The following is a 23,112-nucleotide window of genomic DNA, read 5'->3' on the forward strand; positions in this document are numbered from 1 at the left end:
GGTCCTCTGGAAGATCAGAATGATAATCTGTGGAGCTAAAAGAGAAGGGGGAGATCTTTAAGGTATTTTTTGCATTTGTATTTTCTCAGGAGGCAGACAGAGTCTATGGAAGTAAGACAAAGCAGCAGCAAGATCATGGATCCTGTACATACTACAGAGGAGGAGGTGTCTGCTGCCTTGAAGCAAATTAGTGTGGATAAATCCCTAGGGCCTGACCAGGTGTTCCCTTGGTCCCTGTGGGAGGCAAGTGCAAAAATTGCAGGGGCCCTAGTAGATATATTTAAATCATCCTTAGCGACAGGTGAAATAACAAGGGATTGTAGGATAGCTAATGTTGTTACACTGTTTAAGAAAAGCTCTATAAATAAACCATGAAATTACAGGCTGGTGAGCCTGACATCGGTAGTGGGAAAGTTACTGTGAAGTATTTTGAGGGGCCGTATATATGAATATTTGGATAGACTTGGATTGATTAGGGATAGTCAGCATGGCTTTGTGCATGGTAGGTCATGTCTAAACAATCGTAGAGATTTTTGAGGAAGCTACTGGGAAAGCAAGGCAGTGGATGTTGTCTACGTGGACCTTAGCAAGGCAATAGACAAGGTCCTGCATGGAAGGTTGGTCAAAAAGATTCAGTCATTTGGCATTCAAAATAAGGTAGTAAATTGGATTAGACATTGGCTTCGTGTGGTAGTAGATGGTTGCCTCTCCGACTGGTGGCCTGTGACTAGTGGAGTGCCATCGGAATTGGTGCTAGGTCTGTTGTTGTTTGTCGTCTAAAACAACAATCCAGTAAATGTGTGGATGACAACAAGATCAGGGGTGTAGTAGATCTTGAGGAAAACTCTCAGAGCTTGCAGCGGGATCTGGACCAGCTGGAAAAATGGGCTGAAAGAATGAAGATGGAATTTAATGCAGACAAGTGTGAGGTGTTGTACTTTGGTAGGACCAACCCAAGTAGGTCTTGCACAGTGAATGGTAGGGCACTGAGGAGTGGCAGTAGAATAAAGGGATTTGAAAATACAGTTGCATAATTCATTGAAAGTAGTAGCACAGGTAGATAGCTCATAAAGAAAGCTTTTGGCACATTGGCCTTCATAAATCAAACTATTGAGTACAGGAGATGGGATGTAATGTTAATGCTGGTGAGGCCTAATTTGGAGTATTGTGTGAACTTTTGGTCACCTACCTACAGTAAAGATGTAAATAAGATTGAAAAAGTACAGAAAAAAATTACAAGGATGGTGCCAGGACTGGATGATCTGAATTATAAGGAAACATTCAATAAGTTAGGACTTAATTTCTTGGAGCAAAGTAGATTGAGGTATACAACATTAAGAGGGGTATAGATAGAGTAAATGCAAGCAGGCTTTTTCCACTGAAGTTGCATGAGACTACAACGAGAGATCATGGGTTAAGAGTGAAAAGTTTAAGGGGCAGTTTCTTCGGCAGTTGAACGGGGCATGACTGTGCAAGCGCGTGTAAGTCGGACCGTGAGGTGGCGGGAGTATTTAAAAGAGAGCAGTTTAACGGAGCGGGCGACGGAGTAGAGGGAGACAGAGTAAGAGGGCTTTGACTCCTGAGGCTTCGGCGAGCAGAGGCTGAGGAAGAGCTTCACTCCAAGTGAGGTAAGGCTGGGTAAGTTCCTTTAATAAATCTTATTACCTCAAGAGTAGGTAATGGAGGCAGCAGTTAGGGCAGTTGAGTGCTCCGTTTGCAGTATGTGGGAAGTCAGGGTGAGCACAATCGGCCCTGATGACTACACCTGCAAAAGGTGCATCCAGCTGTAGCTCCTAACAAACTGAGTTAGGGAGCTGGAGGTGGATGAACTTCGGATCACTGGGGAGGCAGAGGCAGAAATAGAGAGGAGTTACAGGGAGATAGTCACCCCTAAGAGTCAGGAGACAGGCAGCTGGGTGACTGTCAGGAGTGGGAAGGGGAATAGACAGAATGAGCAGAGCACCCTTGTGGCTGTTCCTACCAATAATAAGTACATCATTTTGGATACTATTGATGGGGGCAACCTACCACGGACAAGTTGCAGTGGTTGTGTATCTGGCACTGAGATGGGACCCTCAACTCAGGAGGGAAAAGAGGAGAGCAGTAGTGATAGGGGATTCGATAGTTAGGGGGACAGATAAGAGGTTTTGTGGAAGAGATCGAGAATCCCGGATGGTCTGTTGCCTCCCTGGTGCCAAGGTCCGTGATATCTCGGATCGAGTTCTCAGTATTCTCAAGAGGGAGGGTGAGCAGTCAGATGTTGTGGTCCATGTAGGGACCAATGACGTGGGTAGGAAGAGTGAGGAGGTCCTGAAAGGTGAGTTTAGGGAGCTAGGCACCAAGTTAAAGGACAGGACCTCCAGGATAGCAGTCTCAGGATTGCTACCAGTGCCACGTGCAGGCAGGTTTAGAAATAGTAAGATTGCGCAGATCAACACGTGGCTGAAGGCGTGGTGCAGGAGGAAGGGCTTCAGATTTATAGATAATTGGGCAGTTTTCCAGGGAAGGTGGGACCTGTTCCAGCGGGACGGACTACATCTGAACTGGAGGGGGACAAATATTCTTGCAGGTAGGTTTGCTAGAGAGGCTCCAGTAGATTTAAACTAGATACGAGGTGGGGAGGGGAACCAGAGTGTAGGAACAGATGTAGGGAAGAAGGAAGAAAGAGAAAATAGTAAAGTTGTTTGCACCGTTAGTGATAAACAGAGAGTAAGAGATGGAAAATTTCTTAAATGCATTTATTTTAATGCTCGGAGCATTATAAGAAAGGTGAATGAGCTTAAGGCATGGATTGATACCTGGAAGTATGATGTGGTAGCTATTAGTGAAACATGGTTACAGGAGGGGTGTGATTGATTCCTGGATTTAATTGCTTCAGGTGTGATAGAATCGGAGGGACAAGAGGGGGAGGTGTTGCATTACTTGTCAGAGAAAATATTACTGTGGTGCTCCGTCAGGATAGATTAGAGGGCTCATTTAGGGAGGCTATTTGGGTGGAATTGAGGAATGGGAAAGGTCTTATGGGGGTGTATTATAGACCACCAAATGGGGAGCGAGAATTGGAGGAGCAAATTTGTAAAGAGATAGCAGATATTTGTAGTAAGCACAAGGTTATGATTGTGGGAGATTTTAATTTTCCTTGCATGGACTGGGAAGCCCATACTGTAAAAGGGCTGGAGGGTTTGGAGTTTGTAAGATGTGTGTAGGATAGTTTTTTGCAGCAATACATAGAGGTACCACCTAGAGAAGGGGCAGTTTTGGATCTCCTGTTAGGGAATGAGATGGGTCAGGTGACGGAGGTTTGTGTTGGGGAGCACTTCGGGTCCAGTGATCACAAAGCATTTAGTTTCAATATAATTATGGAGAAGGATAGGTCTGGACCCAGGGTTGAGATTTTTGATTACAGAAAGGCTAACTTTGCGGAGATGCGAAAGGATTTAGAAGGAGTGGATTGGGACAATTTGTTTTATGGGAAGAATGGTAATAGAGAAATGGAGGTCATTTAAAGGTGAAATTTTGAGAGTACAGAATCTTTACGTTCCTGTTAGGTTGAAAGGAAAGGTTAAAAGTTTGAGAGAGCCATGGTTTTCAAGGGATATTGGAAACTTGGTTCGGAAAAAGAGAGATATCTTATCTCATATATATATATATATATATATATAGGCAGCATGGAGTAAATGAGGTGCTCGAGGAATATAAAGAAGGTAAAATGAATCTTAAGAAAGAAATTGGAAAAGCTAAAAGAAGATATGAGGTTGCTTTGGCAAGTAAGGTGAAAATAAATCCCAAGGGTTTCTACCATTATATTAATAGCAAAAGGATAGTGAGGGATAAAATTGGTCCCTTAGAGAATCAGAGTGGACAGCTATGTGTGGAGCCAAAAAAGATGGGGGAGATTCTGAACAATTTCTTTTCTTCGGTATTCACTAAGGAGAAGGATAATGAATTGTGTAAGATAAGGGAAACAGGTAGGGAAGTTATGGAAACTATGATGATTAAAGAAGAGGAAGTACTGGAGCTTTTAAGGAATATAAAGGTGAATAAGTCTCTGGGTCCTGACAGGACATTCCCTAGGACCTTGAGGGCAGTTAGTGTGGAAATAGCAGGGGCTCTGACAGAAATATTTCAAATGTCATTAGAAACGGGGATGGTGCCGGAGGATTGGCGTATTGCTCATGTGGTTCCATTGTTTAAAAAGGGTTCTAAGAGTAAACCTAGCAATTATCGGCCTGTGAGTTTGACGTCAGTGGTGGGTAAATTGATGGAAAATATTCTTAGAGATGGTATATATAATTATCTGGATAGACAGGGTCTGATTAGGAAGAGTCAACATGGATTTGTGCGTGGAAGGTCATGTTTGACAAATCTTATTGAATTTTTTGAAGAGGTTACAAGGAAAGTTGACGAGGGTAAAGCGGTGGATGTTGTCTATATGGACTTCAGTAAGGCCTTTGACAAGGTCTCACATGGAAGGTTGGTTAGGAAGGTTCAATGGTTAGGTATTAATATTGAAGTAGTAAAATGGATTCAGCAGTGGCTGGATGGGAGATGCCAGAGAGTGGTGGTGGATAACTGTTTGTCAGATTGGAGGCCGGTGACCAGTGGTGTGCCTCAGGGATCTGTACTGGGTCCACTGTTATTTGTCATATACATTAATGATCTGGATGATGGGGTGGTAAATTGAATGAGTAAGTATGCAGATGTTGTTGGAATGTTGGTTATGCACTTTGGCAGAAAAAATAAACGGGCAGACTATTATTTAAATAGGGAAAGAATTCGAAGTTCTGAGATGCAACGGGACTTGGGAGTCCTCGTACAGGATACCCTTAAAGTTAACCTCCAGATTGAGTCAGTAGTGAAGAAGGCGAATGCAATGTTGACATTCATTTCCAGTGGAATAGAGTATAGGAGCCGGGATGTGATGTTGAGGCTCTATAAGGCGCTGGTGAGACGTCACTTGGAGTACTATGGGCAGTTTTGGTCTCCTTACTTAAGAAAGGATGTGCTGACATTGGAGAGGGTACAGAGAAGATTCACTAGAATTATTCCGGGAATGAGAGGGTTAACATATGAGGAACGTTTGTCCACTCTTGGACTGTATTCCTTGGAGTTGAGAAGAATGAGGGGAGACCTCATTTTGAATGTTAAAAGGCATGGACAGAGTGGATGTGGCAAAGTTGTTTCCCATGATGGGGGAGTCTAGCACGAGAGGGCATGACTTAAGGATTGAAGGGCACCCATTCAGAACAGAAATGTGAAGAAATTTTTTTAGTCAGAGGGTGGTGAATCTATGGAATTTGTTGCCACGGGCAGCAGTGGAGGCCAAGTCATTGGGTGTATTTAAGGCAGAGATTGATAGGTATCTGAGTAGCCAGGGCATCAAAGGTTATGGTGAGAAGGCGGGGGACTGGGACTAAATAGGAGAATGGATCAGCTCATGATAAAATGGCGGAGCAGACTCGATGGGCCGAATGGCCTACTTCTGCTCCTTTGTCTTATGGTATTATGATACTAAGATAGGTAGAGTTGTGGATAATGAATTAGGTTTTCAAAGCTTGCAGAGAGATTTAGGCCAGTTGGAAGATTAGGCTGAAAGATGGCAGATGGAGTTTAATGCTGATAAATGTGAGGTGCTATGCTACATTTTGGTAGGACTAATCAAAATAGGACATACGTGGTAAATGGTAAGGCATTGAAGAATGCAGTAGAACAGAGGGATCTAGGAATAATGGTGCATAGTTCCCTGAAGGTGGAATCTCATGTGGATAGAGTGGTGAAGAAAGCTTTTGGTATGCTGGCCTTTATAAATCAGAGCATTGAGTATAGGAGTTGGGATGTAATGTTGAAATTGTACAAGGCATTGGTGAGGCCAAATTTGGAGTATTGTGTACAGTTTTGGTCACCAAATTATAGGAAAGATGTCAAAAAAATAGAGAAAACAGAGAAGATTTACTAGAATGTTACCTGGGTTTCATCACCTAAGTTACAGAGAAAGGTTGAACAAGTTAGGTCTTTATTCTTTGGAGCGTAGAAGGTTGAGGGGGGACTTGATAGAGGTATTTAAAATTAAGAAGGGGATAGATAGAGTTAACGTGGATAGGCTTTTTCCATTGAGAGTGGGGAAATTCAAACAAGAGGACATGAGTTGAGAGTTAAAGGGCAAAAGTTTAGGGGTAACATGAGGGGGAACTTCTTTACTCAGAGAGTGGTAGCTGTGTGGAACGAGCTTCCAGCAGAAGTGGTTGAGGCAGGTTCAATGTTGTCGTTTAAAGTTAAATTGGACAGCTATATGGACAGGAAAGGAATGGAGGGTTATGGGCTGAGTGCAGGTCTGTGGGACTAGGTGAGAGTAAGAGTTCGGCACAGACTAGAAGGGCCGAGATGGCCTGTTTCCGTGCTGTAATTGTTATATGGTTATAATATGAGGAGAAACTTCACTCAGAGGGTCATGAGAATGTGGAACGAGCTGCCAGTGCATGTAGTTCATACAAGCTCGATTTCAATGTTTAAGAGAAGTTCGAATGGGTACGTACATGGATGGTAGGGGTATGGAGGGCTATGGTCTGGGTGCAGATTGATGGGAGTAGGCAATTTAAGTGTTTCAGCATGGACTAGATGGGCTGAAGGGCCTGTTTCTGTGCTGTACTTTTCTATGACACTATTTGCCTTTCAATAAAGTGCCTATTTTGATTGCTGACCACTTGTCAAAAATAATGTTTTTCAGTATTTATTTTTAAGGTAGGGTATCCTATAAATATTGCACCTCAGCCAAAAATGTACAATGTGGTACTCAATTTATAACCCAACATCCTTCAGAAATCATGGTATAAGGGGAAATGGAGCTTGGTACAGCACCAATAAAGGAGGTGTCCAAAGGGTATTGTTTTTACTTACTGCATTCAAAACTTAAGACCATACATTTTTTAAAAAATATTATCTCATGCCTAATCAAAATGCATTAAGTTCTAGCTGCTGGATTGTAACTAATTGAGGTATTGCCATGCATCTAGCCGTTTCTTTTCTCAGCCATAGTATGATTATGAAGACACATAGTCCTCTTTTATTGTCACTTAGTAATGCATGCATTAAGAAATGATACAATATTTCCTCTGGTGTGATATCACAAAACACAGGACAAACCAAGACTGAAAAAACTGACAAAACCACATAATTATAACATATAGTTACAAACAGTGTAACAATACCAGAACTTGATGAAGAAGTCCGTGAGCACAGTAAAGTTCAAAGTTTCTCAAATGTCCCACATCTCACGCAGACGGGAGAAGGAAGAAAAACTCTCCCTGCCATGCCAACCACAATCCGACTGAGTCATCCGAAAACTTCGAGCTCTAATCAGCTCTCTGACACTGAGTACTGAGCGCCATCTCTGTCCGAATGATTCGACCTCCTTCTCAGTTGTCAAAAGCAGGCAAGGCCAGGGATTTTGAGGCCTACCCTCCGAAAGATTCACGACCACACAGTAACGACAGCAGTGAACAGGCGTTTCAGAAATTTCTCCAGATGTTCCTCTGTGCTTTCACGTCCATTCTCCATCAAATCAGAATTGTCCACGGCCCCTATTTAACAGATACGATATCATTTTCACTGGAGAGCTGCGCACGCACAGCACGCTGCCATCTTCTCCTCCCGCCTAGTGTACTTTTTTTAAAAAAAAAACCACCTGTAGCCAAAAGTGCCCTTTAAACATTCCGTCATTTCCATTTCCCCAATATTTTCAGATTAATTCTTGCTTATTTTCGCCCTTCCTCCATTGTACCTAATTTCTCATGCTTTTTACCTTCGGTGTAATCCCATTTATTCTTACTGAAATATTTTGGAGCTGTGGGTAATCATAAGGGGTTACAACACATTTCCTTTAAGAGAATATAACCAAGTCTTATAAAATACTGGAAACACTCAGATCAAATGCAGGAACAGTCTCTGCTGCTCCTCACTGCTGTACTAATCAGCCTGTTAATATTCTTCAGGCTTGTTGAATTAGAACTACTCAAGCCATTATTAATAGAAACATTGAAACATAGAAAACCTACAGCACAATACAAGCCCTTCGGCCCACAAAGCTGTGCCAAACAAGAAGCCTTTTGGATTGAATTGCTGAATTTCTTTAGCCAGAGTGTGGTGAATCTGTGCAATTCATCGCCACAGGCAGGCCAAGTCTTTGCGTATATTTAAGGCAGAGATTGATAGATTCTTGATTGGTCAGGGTATGAAGGGATATGAGGAGAAGGCAGGAGACTGGGTCTGAGAGGAAAAATGGATCAACCATGATGAAATGGTGGAGCAGATTCAATGGACCAAATGGCCTAATTCTGCTCCTATATCTTATGGTCTTATGGTCTTTTCACAATAAAGAATGAGTTTTGCACAGATGTATCCCAATTTCAAACCATCTGCATTGGAAATTCTTAACCTCAGTAAATATGGGACATTTGTGTACATGTTTTAAATTCAATATCAGGGTATCCCATTGGCTTTGCAGGGTGACATGCTTGGCTGAGGGATGCTGAAGAAGGGTCTTTGCCCGAAACATTGACTGTTTGTTCATTGCATAGATGCTGCCTGACTTGCTGAGTTCCTCTAGCATTTTATGTACAAACCCCCTTTCCAGAAAAGTTGGGATATTTTCCAAAATGCAATAAAAACAAAAATCTGTGATGTGTTAATTCACGTGAACCTTTATTTAACTGACAAAAGTACAAAGAAAAGATTTTCAATAGTTTTACTGACCAACTTAATTGTATTTTGTAAACATACACAAATTTAGAATTTGATGGCTGCAACACACTCAACAAAAGTTGGGACAGAGGCATGTTTACCATTGTGTTACATTACCTTTCCTTTTAATAACACTTTTTAATCGTTTTGGAACTGAGGGTACTAATTATAGTAGATTTGCAATTGGAAATTTTGTCCATTCTTGCTTGATATAAGACTTCAGCTGCTCAACAGTCTGTGGTCTCCATTGTCTGATTCTCCTCTTCATGATGTGCCATACATTTTCAATAGGAGATAGATCTGGACTGGCAGCAGGCCAGTCAAGCACACGCACTCTGTGTCTACAAAGCCATGCTGTTGTAGCCTGTGCAGAATGTGGTCTGGCATTGTCCTGCTGAAATAAGCATGGACGTCCTGGGAAGAGACGTCGCCTTGATGGCAACGTATGTCTCTCTAAAATCCTAATATACGCCTCAGAGTCAATGGTACCTTCAGATACATGCAACTCACCCATGCCGTGGGCACTGATGCACCCCCATACCATCACAGATGCTGGCTTTTGCACCTTTCGCTGATAACAATCTGGATGGTCGTTTTCATCTTTGGCACAGAGAACTCGATGCCCGTTTTTTCCTGAAAACTAGCTGAAATGTGGACTCATCTGACTACAGCACATGGTTCCACAGTCTTTCGGTCCATCTGAGATGAGCTCGGGCCCAGAGAACTCACCGGCGTTTCTGCATAGAAACATAGAAACATAGAAAATAGGTGCAGGAGTAGGCCATTCGGCCCTTCGAGCCTGCACCGCCATTTATTATGATCATGGCTGATCATCCAACTCAGAACCCCGCCCCAGCCTTCCCTCCATACCCCCTGACCCCTGTAGCCACAAGGGCCATATCTAACTCCCTCTTAAACATAGCCAATGAACTGGCCTCAACAGTTTCCTGTGGCAGAGAATTCCACAGATTCACCACTCTCTGTGTGAAGAAGTTTTTCCTAATCTCGGTCCTAAAAGGCTTCCCCTCTATCCTCAAACTGTGACCCCTCGTTCTGGACTTCCCCAACATCGGGAACAATCTTCCTGCATCTAGCCTGTCCAATCCCTTTAGCATCTTATACGTTTCAATCAGATCCCTCCTCAATCTTCTAAATTCCAACAAGTACAAGCCCAGTTCATCCAGTCTTTCTTCATATGAAAGTCCTGCCATCCCAGGAATCAATCTGGTGAACCTTCTTTGTACTCCGTCTATGGCAAAGATGTCTTTCCTCAGATTAGGGGACCAAAACTGCACACAATACTCCAGGTGTGGTCTCACCAAGGCCTTGTACAACTGCAGTAGTACCTCCCTGCTCCTGTACTCAAATCCTCTCGCTATAAATGCCAGCATACCATTCGCCTTTTTCACCGCCTGCTGTACCTGCATGCCCACTTTCAATGACTGGTGTATAATGACACCCAGGTCTCGTTGCACCTCCCCTTTTCCTAATCAGCCACCATTCAGATAATAATCTGTTTTCCTATTTTTGCCACCAAAGTGGATAACTTCACATTTATCCACATTAAATTGCATCTGCCATGAGTTTGCCCACTCACCCAACCTATCCAAGTCACCCTGCATCCTCTTAGCATCCTCCTCACTGCTAACACTGCCGCCCAGCTTCGTGTCATGCGCAAACTTGGAGATGCTGCATTTAATTCCCTCATCCAAGTCATTAATATATATTGTAAACAACTGGGGTCCCAGCACTGAGCCTTGCGGTACCCCACTAGTCACCGCCTGCCATTCTGAAAAGGTCCCGTTTATTCCCACTCTTTGCTTCCTGTCTGCTAACCAATTCTCCACCCACACCAATACCTTACCCCCAATACCGTGTGCTTTAAGTTTGCACACTAATCTCCTGTGTGGGACCTTGTCAAAAGCCTTTTGAAAATCCAAATATACCACATCCACTGGTTCTCCCCTATCCACTCTACTAGTTACATCCTCAAAAAATTCTATGAGATTCGTCAGACATGATTTTCCTTTCACAAATCCATGCTGACTTTGTCCGATGATTTCTCCGCTTTCCAAATGTGCTGTTATCACATCCTTGATAACTGACTCCAGCAGTTTCCCCACCACCGACGTTAGGCTAACCGGTCTATAATTCCCCGGTTTCTCTCTCCCTCCTTTTTTAAAAATTGGGGTTACATTAGCCACCCTCCAATCCTCAGGAACTAGTCCAGAATCTAACGAGTTTTGAAAAATTATCACTAATGCATCCACTATTTCTTGGGCTACTTCCTTAAGCACTCGAGGATGCAGACCATCTGGCCCTGGGGATTTATCTGCCTTCAATCCCTTCAATTTACCTAACACCACTTCCCTACTAACATGTATTTCGCTCAGTTCCTCCATCTCACTGGACCCTCTGTCCCTTACTATTTCTGGAAGATTATTTATGTCCTCCTTAGTGAAGACAGAACCAAAGTAATTATTCAATTGGTCTGCCATGTCCTTGCTCCCCATAATCAATTCACCTGTTTCTGTCTGCAGGGGACCTACATTTGTCTTTACCAGTCTTTTCCTTTTTACATATCTATAAAAGCTTTTACAGTCCGTTTTTATGTTCTCTGCCAGTTTTCTCTCATAATCTTTTTTCCCCTTCCTAATTAAGCCCTTTGTCCTCCTCTGCTGAACTCTGAATTTCTCCCAGTCCTCAGGTGAGCCACTTTCTCTGGCTAATTTGTATGCTACTTCTTTGGAATTGATACTATCCCTAATTTCTCTTGTCAGCCATGGGTGCACTACCTTCCTTGATTTATTCTTTTGCCAAACTGGGATGAACAATTGTTGTAGTTCATCCATGCAACCTATAAATGCTTGCCATTGCATATCCACCGTCAATCCTTTAAGTGTCATTTGCCAGTCTATCTTAGCTAATTCACGTCTCATACCTTCAAAGTTACCCCTTTTTAAGTTCAGAAACTTTGTTTCTGAATTAACTATGTCACTCTCCATCTTAATGAAGAATTCCACCATTTTATGGTCACTGTTACCCAAGGGGCCTCTCACGACAAGATTGCTAATTAACCCTTCCTCATTGCTCAATACCCAGTCTAGAATAGCCTGCTCTCTAGTTGGTTCCTCGACATGTTGGTTCAAAAAACCATCCCGCATACATTCCAAGAAATCCTCTTCCTCAGCACCTTTACCAATTTGGTTCACCCAGTCTACATGTTGATTGAAGTCACCCATTATAACTGCTGTTCCTTTATTGCACACATTTCTAATTTCCTGTTTAATACCATCTCTGACCTCACTACTACTGTTAGGTGGCCTGTACACAACTCCCACCAGCGTCTTCTGCCCCTTAGTGTTACGCAGCTCTACCCATATCGATTCCACATCTTCCCGGCTTATGTCCTTCCTTTCTATTGCGTTAATCTCTTCTTTAACCAGCAACGCCACCCCACCTCCCCTTCCTTCATGTCTATCCCTCCTGAATATTGAATATCCCTGAACGCTGAGCTCCCATCCCTGGTCACCCTGGAGCCATGTCTCTGTGATCCCAACTATATCATAATCATTAATAACAATCTGCACTTTCAATTCATCCACCTTATTACGAATGCTCCCTGCATTGACACATAAAGCCTTTGATGTATGTTGATGTATGGCTTCCTCCTTGCGTAATACAGTTTCAAGTTGCATTTCTGGATGCAGCGACGGACTGTGTTGAGTGACAGTGGTTTTCCGAAGTACTCTTGAGCCCAGGTGGCTATAATTGTCACAGTAGCATGACAGTTTCTTAGGCAGTGCCGCCTGAGGGCTTGAAGATCACGCGCATTCAACAGTAGTTTCCGACCTTGCCCTTTACACACTGAGATGTCTCTGAATTCTTTGAATTTTTTCACAATATTATGTACTGTAGATGTTGAAAGACCTAAATTCTCTGCAATCTTGCATTGAGAAATGTTCCTTTTGAACTGACAAACAACTCTCTCACGAATTTTGGCACAAAGGGGTGAGCCACGACCCATCCTTGCTTGCAAAGACTGAGCCTTTGATGGATGCTACTTTTATACCCAGTCATGATACCTCATCTGCTACCAATTAGCCTGCTTAATGTGGAGTCTTACAAACCGGTGTTACTTGAATATTCTGTGCACTTTTCAATCTTATTTTCACTCTGTCCCAACTTTTGTTGAGTGTGTTGCAGCCATCAAATTCTAAATTTATGTATATTTACAAAATACAGTTAAGTTGGTCAGTAAAACTATTGAAAACCTTTTCTTTGTACTTTTGTCAGTTAAATAAAGGTTCACGTGAATTAACATATCACAGATTTTTGTTTTTATTGCATTTTGGAAAATATCCCAACTTTTCTGGAAATGGGGTTTGGATGTTGCTTTGCATTTCCAGCATCTGCAGAATTTCTTGTGTTTAGCATCTCCATTGGAGTCTCCTTACAGCTGTCGAGTGGGTTTTAGGAAATAGTATTCTGGCATGTTTCTGCAAATGGTATGAATGGCAACCTCTAATCACTTTGACCAACTTGCCTCACAGAAGAACACTAAAAGCTTAACTGAATCAATAAGAATGTCAAAAATGATTCAGCCTGACCCATTCTGTCACATGACCAGCAACAATGAATATAGAATTGAATTGAGTCAGGTTTTATAAAACAATCAAGCATTTATTAAACTGTGCTCAATATAAAAAAAGTAAACAAACGAAAATCTTAACCGGAAGTAAACTGCTATGCGGTCATTTAACAAACAGCCACTCAGTACTAGTTCTTAAAGCGGTAAATTCAGACACAGTTCTTAGAATGGTAAGTTCGAAAGTCCAAGAGATTTATACAGTCAATTCGGAGAGACTTTCCTGAAGTAAAGAATTCCTCGAAGACATGACATCACACCAATTCCAGCCAGATCCTGCCTTGTCCGCAGGTTTCACGATGATGGAAATAAAATGGTTTAAAGGTACTGACCTTTCCCTCCAGATACTAGATCCTGCACAGCCTTTTCTGCCACTTTTAGCAGAGGCTATCTCATGCAGATCACTCTTTCTTGAACGAATTCAATAATGGTTGATCCTTTCAACCGTCGAACTACTCCTTCAGGTTCCTGTCCTCACTCTCCAATACTACTGAAAAGATATATCAACAAACCTGGCAGAAATTGGTTAAACTGCCGGTCCAGCACTTTTGTACCTTACAATAGAACGTAAAACTCCGTTTTAAATGGAAACTGCGTCATAAGGAAAATATGCAGCGGAGCGGAGTATCTGACTGACGATCTAACTGAAAAACTAACTGCGTTACTGGGGGTCCACATTTATATACCTGGTGAGAACAAGTCATCACATGACCTCACATTGGCGGGAAAGTTACATTATGTGACCTCCGCAAGACCATTACATCATCCTCATAAGACAGTCACAAGATATCCATGAGGTATGTAACAATTCCCATAGCCACTTTTTACAACTCAGAGTCAGAATTGGGTTTAATATCACCGGCATATGCTGTGAAATTTGGATTGGTATGGAACTCTATTGAATTAGTGTCATAGGGTGCACTATTTTTCATCTGCCACTTCTTTGCCCATTCTTCCACTCTGTCTAAGTCCTTCTGTAGCTTTTCTATTTCCTCAAAACTACCTTCCCCTCCACCTATATTCGTATAGTCTGCAAACTTAGCCACAAAGCCTTTCATCCCATCATCCAAATCATTGACCTATGACATGAAAAGCCTTAACACCACAAAGTGCCAAACTCTAGAAGGACTGAACTGACAGCCAGAATCTGTGACATCATCCTTAAAATAATGAAATTATGATATTTTGAGATGGAGTGATGACATTAATGTAATCCCTACCTGCATCTCTTCAAGTGGAAAGGCTAATGTAACCCAATTTTTTTTAAAAGATGTAGGAGAAAGTAATTCTGTCCTTCAAGCCTGCTTTGCCATTCAATAAGATCATTACTCATCCAACTTGTCTTGAGTTCACTTTCTATTCTCTCCATTACTATTGATTCCCTTATTGTTTGAAATCTATCATATCTTTGAATATGTTCAAGGATTTATCATTCACAGCTTTCTGCACGAAAAATAAATTACAAAGGCTCAACCCTCTGATGGGTGGGGGGGGGGAACCATCTTCATCTTTATCTTATGAATTCTGGGATTAAGCCCTCTGGTCATCGACTCTCCCATGAGAGGACTCCCTTAGACTCCTTGAGAGTTTTCTCTTAGCATTTGCTGTAAGAATCTTGCATGTTTTAATAAGATTACATCTCATCCTTCTCAACTCCAATAAGTATAGACCCAATCTGTTCAAACTTCATCAGACAATTTTAGGATCATTCCTAAAGCCCTGAGCGAAAAGCTGTAGAACCTGGGCCTCGGTACCTCCCTCTGCAACTGGATCCTCCACTTTCTAATCGGCAGTCCACAATTTGTGGGAATGAGAAATAACATCTCCACCTCATTGACGATCACTGGCGTTCCACAGGGATGTGTGCTTAGTCCAGTGCTCTACTCTGCCTACTCTCATGACTGTGTAGCTAGGCATAGCTCAAACCACATCTATAAATTTGCTGATGATTGTAGGCAGAATTTCAGATGGTGACGAAAGGACTTACAGGAGCAAGATCTACCAGTCAGTTGAGTGACGTTGCGGCAAAAACCTTGCACTCAACATCAGCAAGAACAAAGATCTGATTGTGGGCTTCAGGAAGGGTAAGATGAGGGAACACAAACAATCCTCAAAGAGGTATCAGAAGTGGAGAGAGTGAGCAGTTTCAGTTCCTGGGTGTCAAGATCTTTGAGGACCCAATCTGGATGCAACATATTGATGCAGCTAAAAAGAAGGCAAGACAGTGGCTATATTTCATTAGGAGTTTGAAGAGATTTGGTTTGTCAACTAAAACACTTGAAAACTTCCACAAATATACCTAGGAGAGCATTCTGACTGGCTGCATTACTGTCTGATATGGGGGAGAGGAAGGGTTACTGCACAAGATCGAAATAAGTTGCAGAAACTTGTAAAAGTAGTCAGCTCTATCATGGGTACCAGCCTCCGTAATATCCAAGACATCTTCAAGGAGCGGTGCCTTAGAAAAGTGGCGTCCATCACCCAAGACATGCCCTCTTCATACTGCTACCGTCGGGAGGGAGGTACAGAAACCTGAATGCACACACTCAGTGGTTCAAGAATAGCTTCTTACCTCTGTCAACCAATTTCTAAATGAACATTGAACCTATGAACTCTACCTCACTACTTCTTTATTTCTGTTATATTTCACTACTTATTTTCACTTAACTACTGATCATTCCTAGTGAGACTTCCCCAAACTGCCTCTAATTCAAATTGGCCATTCCAATAAATGTTGCTTAGAAATAAAATCAACTAAGTTTTCTCTCATTCTCCAGAAACAATGAATTTTTAACATTGGAAACTATGTTTGTACTTCCAAAATTTTTGACCGATTAGGGAGCAGTAGTTTTTGATGATCCTGAATGATCTCTGGTGGTACATTTCTATCTATTCTGCATTACTCAGCTGAGCATGTCATCCTGCAACCCCAACTGATAATGAATTTAAAATATGTACAGAAGTGTCCCATATTTAAGTTAAGAATCTGCAAATTAGGTATATTTCCTTTTCTACTGTTTTCACAGGGCATAATTCACCTGCTTTATTTTCATTGAGGCAATATAAATGCAAGTGTAAATGTTGGGGATAACAGTGGATGGACACAATATAATTCTCTGCATCATTTAACTAAGATTAATGTTTGTAATATCTACTTCAGGATTAAATAGTCTAGTAGTATGCTTGGGCTGTCAAATGCTGCATTCTAAATTTTGGTTATACATAGAACATAGAATAGTACAGCACAGTACAGGACCTTTGGCCCACAATGTTGTGCCGACCCTCAAACCCTGCCTCCCATATAAGCCCCCACCTTAAATTCCTCCATATACCTGTCTAGTAGTCTCTTAAACTTCACTAGTGTATCTGCCTCCACCACTGACTCAGGCAGTGCATTCCACGCACCAACCACTCTCTGAGTGAAAAACCTTCCTCTAATATCCCCCTTGAACTTCTCACCCCTTACCTTAAAGCCATGAATCTATGCAATAAATCTGTGGCACCATTGGCAATACAAAAGAAATTGTTGCATTTTTATGCTGCTATTTTGAATATTTTGGTCATAACACCTATTTAGACAATTAACGTGAAATCATAATACAAATGTTTCAATGCAAGTAATCAAGAAATGCAGGTGAGCTGAGAGCACATATTAGGCCCATGTGGAAGTATGGTGGCTTATAAAGGAATGTCTATTTGATATTTCTAGTTGTAAGTTTTTCAGAGAAGAGGCATAGACTGGAACAAAAATATGGCAGCAATATTGTTTAAATAAACAATTATAGTTTTGAAGAGCTATTATGTGCCCAGAAAAGAAGTAATTTGAGTTGAACTAAGGATATAGTAAGGGCATTACATTGCTGAAAATATACAATAGTCTCCAAATGAATGAAGGGAGATGTATCTCTGGGCAAATTTACTGGGAGTAATGTAAAAGTAGTTGACCACCAATGAATAACTTCAACTATCTCATCATTAATCAGGAGGAGGGAGGAGAAGATGACGGCGCGACGCAGCGCGCGCGGCTGTTCCGAATGATATTGATTATATGTAACTAGGGGCCGTGCACAATCCAGATTTGATGGAGACAGCCGTGAGAAGCGCGGAGGAACACCTGGAGTAACTTCTGAAATACCTGCTTTGCTGCCATTGCTACTGCACGATCATGAATCTCCGGAGAAGAAGGCCCCAAATCCTCGGCTTTGCCTATTGCCTGTTGCAGGGGCCGGAGTCGGAACGCTCGGCAGAGATGGTGCTTGGTGTCAGAGAGGTGGTCGGAGGCTCGGAGTTTTTGGATGGGCTGGGAGTCTGACTGTGGTCGGGTGCTTCCAGTATGCTGCATCGGCAAGTTGGCGCTAGAGGTTTACCGTCTGCGTGAGATGATGGGACTTTCGGAGAGACTTTAAGACTATTACCATGCCATGGTCTGTTCTTATCAAATTACGGTATTGCTTTGCACTGTTGTAACTATATCTTATAATTATGTGGTTTTTGTTCGTTTTCAAGTCGGTTTGTCATGTGTTTCCGAGATATCATTCAAGAAAAACATTGTATCATTTCTTAATGCATGCATTACTAAATGACAATAAAAGGGGACTGCGTGTCCTCATAATCTAATCTAAATCTATTAACCAAGACATAAGGCAAGTAGAAATGCATTTGGAAATAGTTCTGATGAACAGATAGCAAACTTAACAAGAAAGTATCAATTCCGGATATAATTGTAGGGAATGACAAGGGATTAATGAAGGATCACTTTGCCTTTTGTAAGTGTAATCCAGTTACATTTAGCGTAATTTTAATAAAGAGCAAGATGAGAACAAAAGAAAGATGAAGGCCTATTGGAGATCAAGGAGGCTTGATGTTTAATGTTTTGTGTGTGCAGAAGTAGAAGGTGCAGACATGGTTCCCAGTAATTACTTGTCCTTTACCAAACAGGACAAATAATACTGTCATACTTAATGAGGAAGAGAGAACAGGTAAGATTGAGTATGATGGACATGGAGAGAGGGATTTAAGCTTAGCTCACATGTACATCAAAATATCAAAACATAAAGTGAAATATGTTGTTTGCATCAACACCACCTAAAGATGTACTGGGGCAGTCAGTCCCACCCTTCCGGTGCCAACATATCATGCCCACACTTGCTAACCTTAACTCATACGTCTTTGAAATATTAAGTGGCTTAGCATCTAATCCTGTCTGGTATCACGTACGATGTTGGAAATTCTGGAAGGCTGCTAACAGATACCATTTCAATGAAGTGTTGGGGAGACTGATTAAACTCCCTCTCCAATACAAAGATAGTGAGCTGGATTTGTTAAAGAATTCAGAGATAATAAGGAGGATTGTGAAGGTACTGCATTTGATGAAGTCCTGCATGGCAGAGATTAGAAAACAAAGTCAATGAGAATCATGGGAAAAGACCAAGTCTGGGTTATTAACTGGAAGCAAGATAATTGTTAATATTTTTGATTTGTAGAAGTGGTGCTGTATTGGAGTATCACAAGGCTTTTTGCTTTTTCTGAATCTTGCTTCCTATACTTAAGTCTAAACCATGAAGAAGTTTGTAGATGATACAAGAATTGCCCAAGTGGGCAATAATAAGAACAGAATATATAAACTGAAGGAAAACATCAGTGAATCAAATGCCAGGCGAATAGAAATGTGAGAAATTGAATTTTATCTGGAGAAGGGTGAACTGAAGCATGGGGAAGGGTAAGGCATTAAGTATTAAAATGTAGGTACCGAGAAGTGTAGAAGACATTGGAATTTGTCAGAACAGGTAGACGCAGTGATTAAGAAGCTAAGAAAGATATGTTCCTTTGTTGGGTAAAATATTGCATTTAAGAACACAAACATCAAATTAAGGATAAAAGCACAATCCATTTACTTGGATGCTGCCTGGTTTGGAGAGCATGGCTTATGAAGATAGGTTGAGTGAGCTAGGGCTTTTCTCTTTGGAACAAAGGAGGATGAGAGGTGACTTGGTAGGGGTGTACAAAATGATAAGAGACATAGATCAAGTAGATTATTTTTTTCCCATGGCAGGAAAAACTAACACAAGCAGTCTTAATTTAAAGTTGATTGGAGAAAAGTATAGGGGGGATGTCAGAGATATGCTCTTTACTCAGAGTAGTGGGTGTGTGGAATGCACGCCAGGGTGGTGATAGAGGTAGATACATTAGGGACATTTAAGCCACATCGATAATAGAAAAATACAAAACTACTAGATGCTCTTCTTCATCTTCTAAATATACTTCTGAACTGGGATCAATTGCAGACTGTAATTTCCCTTTTAAGAATGTATTTTTGGGCAGAGTGAATGATCTACCACTTCTGTGATCTCCTGGAGGATTCAGCATGAAGTGCAGCTATGGCCGTCACTGGGGGTGTACGCTACATCGACTCCTAATGGCAGAATATGAACCTGTGGTCAACTCCATTAAAACATCGAACAAAATTAAAATTGATGAGCACAAGAGTGGGAAATGAACAGGTATTCATTGCCATCTGCCTGTGTTCAACTGATCTCCCTCTCGCTATTGCAGCCAAAAGGTACAGTGGTCCTGAGTCCCACCTTACAACATTCAATCACCTCACTTTTGGCTGCGATTTGATGTTCAATGTCCTCGGTGCTGAACGCACTTTACTATTTACATGATTTAATCGAGGCAATTCAGCGCAGTACTAGATCTGCAGCCATCGACACAGTGCTGAACTGACTTACTCAGTGGCTGTGGCTGCAGCCATTGACTCCTGGACTGGCTTTACTCACCTTGGCAACTCATGGTTGTAGACTCACTTTTGGGGACTCAGTGGTTTTATGTTTACTGTCTTGTGTGTTATTTGTTTCCTTTTTGCTGTTTGCATGATTTTTTTTGCACAGATGATGGCCTTATTGTGTAGGGGTTTTCTTTCAATAGGTTCTATAGTGTTACCTTGTGGCTGTCTGCAAGAAGACCAATCACAAGGTTGTATATAGTATACATACTTCGATAATAAATGTACTTTGAACTTTGATAAATGGAGGGCTATGTGAGAGGGAATGGTTAGATTGATCTTAGAGTAGGTTAAAAAGTCAGCACAACATCATGGGCCAAAGGGCCTGTACCGTGCTCTGATGTTCTATGCTCTAGAATACGCAGGAAACACTTAACAGCACAGATAGCATTTGCAGAAAGCATTCTAATCTTGCACTCATTCTTCTGATCTTCTGTACCTTTACTTCAAGTAAACAGTTTAAAATATAATCTACATCAGATACACTTAAAGTAAGTATTTATTAATAAAAACTTGATTGGATATCGCATTGTAGTAATGCAATGATTTAATGTAAGAAAGCACTGACATGTGTAGCATTACACTGAAGTATTGTGACTAATTAATTAACATATTTAAATCTCTTCACGCATTACACTCATCATCGCATTATGTGCCGTGTCGTATGGTGTGGGCGATCACTGTCTCATGACCATGATTGACCTTGGCAAATTTTTCTAAAGAAGTCGTTTGCCATTGCCGCCTTCTGGGCAGTGCCTTTACAAGACGGGTGACCCCAACCATTATCAATACACTTAAGAGATTGCCTGCCTGGTGTCAGTGGTCGCATAAGCAGGACTTGTGATATGCACCAGTTACTCATAGGACCATCCACCACCTGCTCCCATGGCTTCATGTGACCCTGTTTGTGGGGGCTAGGCAAGTGCTACACCTTGCCCAAGGGTAACTTGAAGGCTGGTGGAGGGAAGCAGTGCCTTGCAATTCCTTTGGTCAAGCTGTATCTCCACCCTGCCACCTAGAATTACATTATGTGATTTAAATGTGATAATTAGGTACAATAAGCATTATAAAGCTTGATAGCTTTAAATCTGGTTTAAATGTCATTCAGTGAACTTTTTAATGTGCAATTTGGTTTGGATCCATGTTTAATCTTCGGGAAACTAAAATTCCAGCTGTGTTGTCTAGAACTCAATGCTATGAACATTGAATTTTCCAATTTCATGTAACCCTTACCTCGTATTCTCCTCTCTTTCTCCTTCTGATTATCCCATGGTCTTACTATTTTTCCCCCTTTTCCATCCATCTCCTACAGCTGCCATCACCATCTTAGTTCCATCTACCAACTATCTACCCACTTCACCCACCAGATCCCTTCCCCCATCTGGTTCTGTCTGACCACTCTCCTCTGAATCTGATCACCTTTCCTATTAACTAATTCCAGCAATTATAGCCTTTGTGGTCCTACTTATCACCCTTCAGACTCTGTCTCCACTTTCACCCTTCCCTCCCACCCTTAGCTCTACCTGCCCATCATCCTTCACCCCTCCTCCGTGCACCTATGACCCACACTGGCCCCTGTCTCACCTTCCTCCCCTCGCCTTTCCTTTTTATCCCAGCTGCCTTCCCTCTCCACTCTCAGACCCAATGCAAAGTCTCAAGCTGAAATATGGACATTTCCTTTACCTCCACAGGTTCCATTCGACCTACTGAGTTCCACCAGCTCTTTGTTCTTTGCTTGGGTTTACATTAGTAAATATTTAGCTTAGCAGCATTGTGAAAATTATTGCAGCATTTTAAAGGATATAGTGTATTAATTGAAAGATGATCGGAAAGCATCAATGAAATATTTCTGACTATTTCATATTTTCAGCACATACAAAGGACATGCCATTCACCTGTGAAACATGTGGAAAGTCTTTCAAACGCAGTATGTCTTTGAAGGTCCATTCTCTTCAACATTCAGGAGAAAAACCTTTCAAATGCGAGGTATGTTAATATGGTATTTTATTTTTAATATAAATGTTATATGTTTGAAAACATAGTTTTTGAGATTATCTTAGTGCTTTATGACCTTCATTTCCAAATGTTTGTAACACAGATGGTCGTGTTATGAGCTCCATTCTACTAATTTCTACGGTTTTCTTAGCGTTTTCTGTTCAAGTAGCTGATAGTCATATCAGATATGATATGATATGATATCAAATATGATAGACTGACCCTTCTGAACATCGGAAAGATGGTATTTACCCACTATGTGCCGCTTTTCCTATACTGGAAACCCCTGCTTGCACGGTCCATGGGAGATTCATCTCTTACACCACCACTGCCTTGGAAGAAGCACCAGAGGTGAGGGAGAAGGGCCGGCATCCTGGTGAGGCTGAGACAGCATGCAAATCGGCCGCCGCTCCCTAGCATACTCCTGGCAAACATTCAGGCCTTGGACAACAAGCTGTGCAAACTGAGAGCCAGAATCTCCTAGCAGTGGGAAACAAAGGAATGCAACGTTTTGTGCTTTGTGGAGACCTGGCTGACAGAGGAGATACCGGATCATGCTATCGAGCCCTCTGGGTTCTCCCTGTTCCAGGCAGACAGGTCAAAAACCTCTCTGGGAAGAGTAAAGGAGGACGGGTATGCTTCATGGTCAACAATGCTTGGTGCGAACCCCAGAATATGCATGACCTCAAATCCTTTTATTCCCAAGACCTGGAATACCTGCTTCTGCTGTGCAGACCCTACTGGCTGAGCTAGCATCACAGCCGTGTACATTCCGCCACAGACTGATACTGACCTGGCTCTCAAACAACTGCACGAGACCATCAAAACGCTGGAAACTGCACACCTAGAGGCTGTCTTCATCGTCGCCGGTGTCTTTAATCGAGTGTTACTGACGGAAGTCTCTTAGAAGTTTTGTCAGCATATCCAGATGAGCACTCGTGGAGATAAT

At 41.8% G+C, this 23,112-nt stretch overlaps 1 protein-coding gene across 1 annotated transcript in view; it reads left to right on the forward strand.

Annotated features, from left to right (window-relative positions):
- znf652 (zinc finger protein 652) overlaps positions 1–23,112 on the forward strand; it is an 86,707-nt gene that overhangs the window by 49,816 nt on the left and 13,779 nt on the right. Inside the window, 1 exon segment of the mRNA XM_063037067.1 lies at positions 22,039–22,154. Coding sequence (XP_062893137.1) covers positions 22,039–22,154 — 116 coding nt within the window.

The sequence above is a fragment of the Mobula hypostoma genome, chromosome X1, assembly GCF_963921235.1.
Source record: "Mobula hypostoma chromosome X1, sMobHyp1.1, whole genome shotgun sequence".
NCBI lineage: Eukaryota > Metazoa > Chordata > Chondrichthyes > Myliobatiformes > Myliobatidae > Mobula > Mobula hypostoma.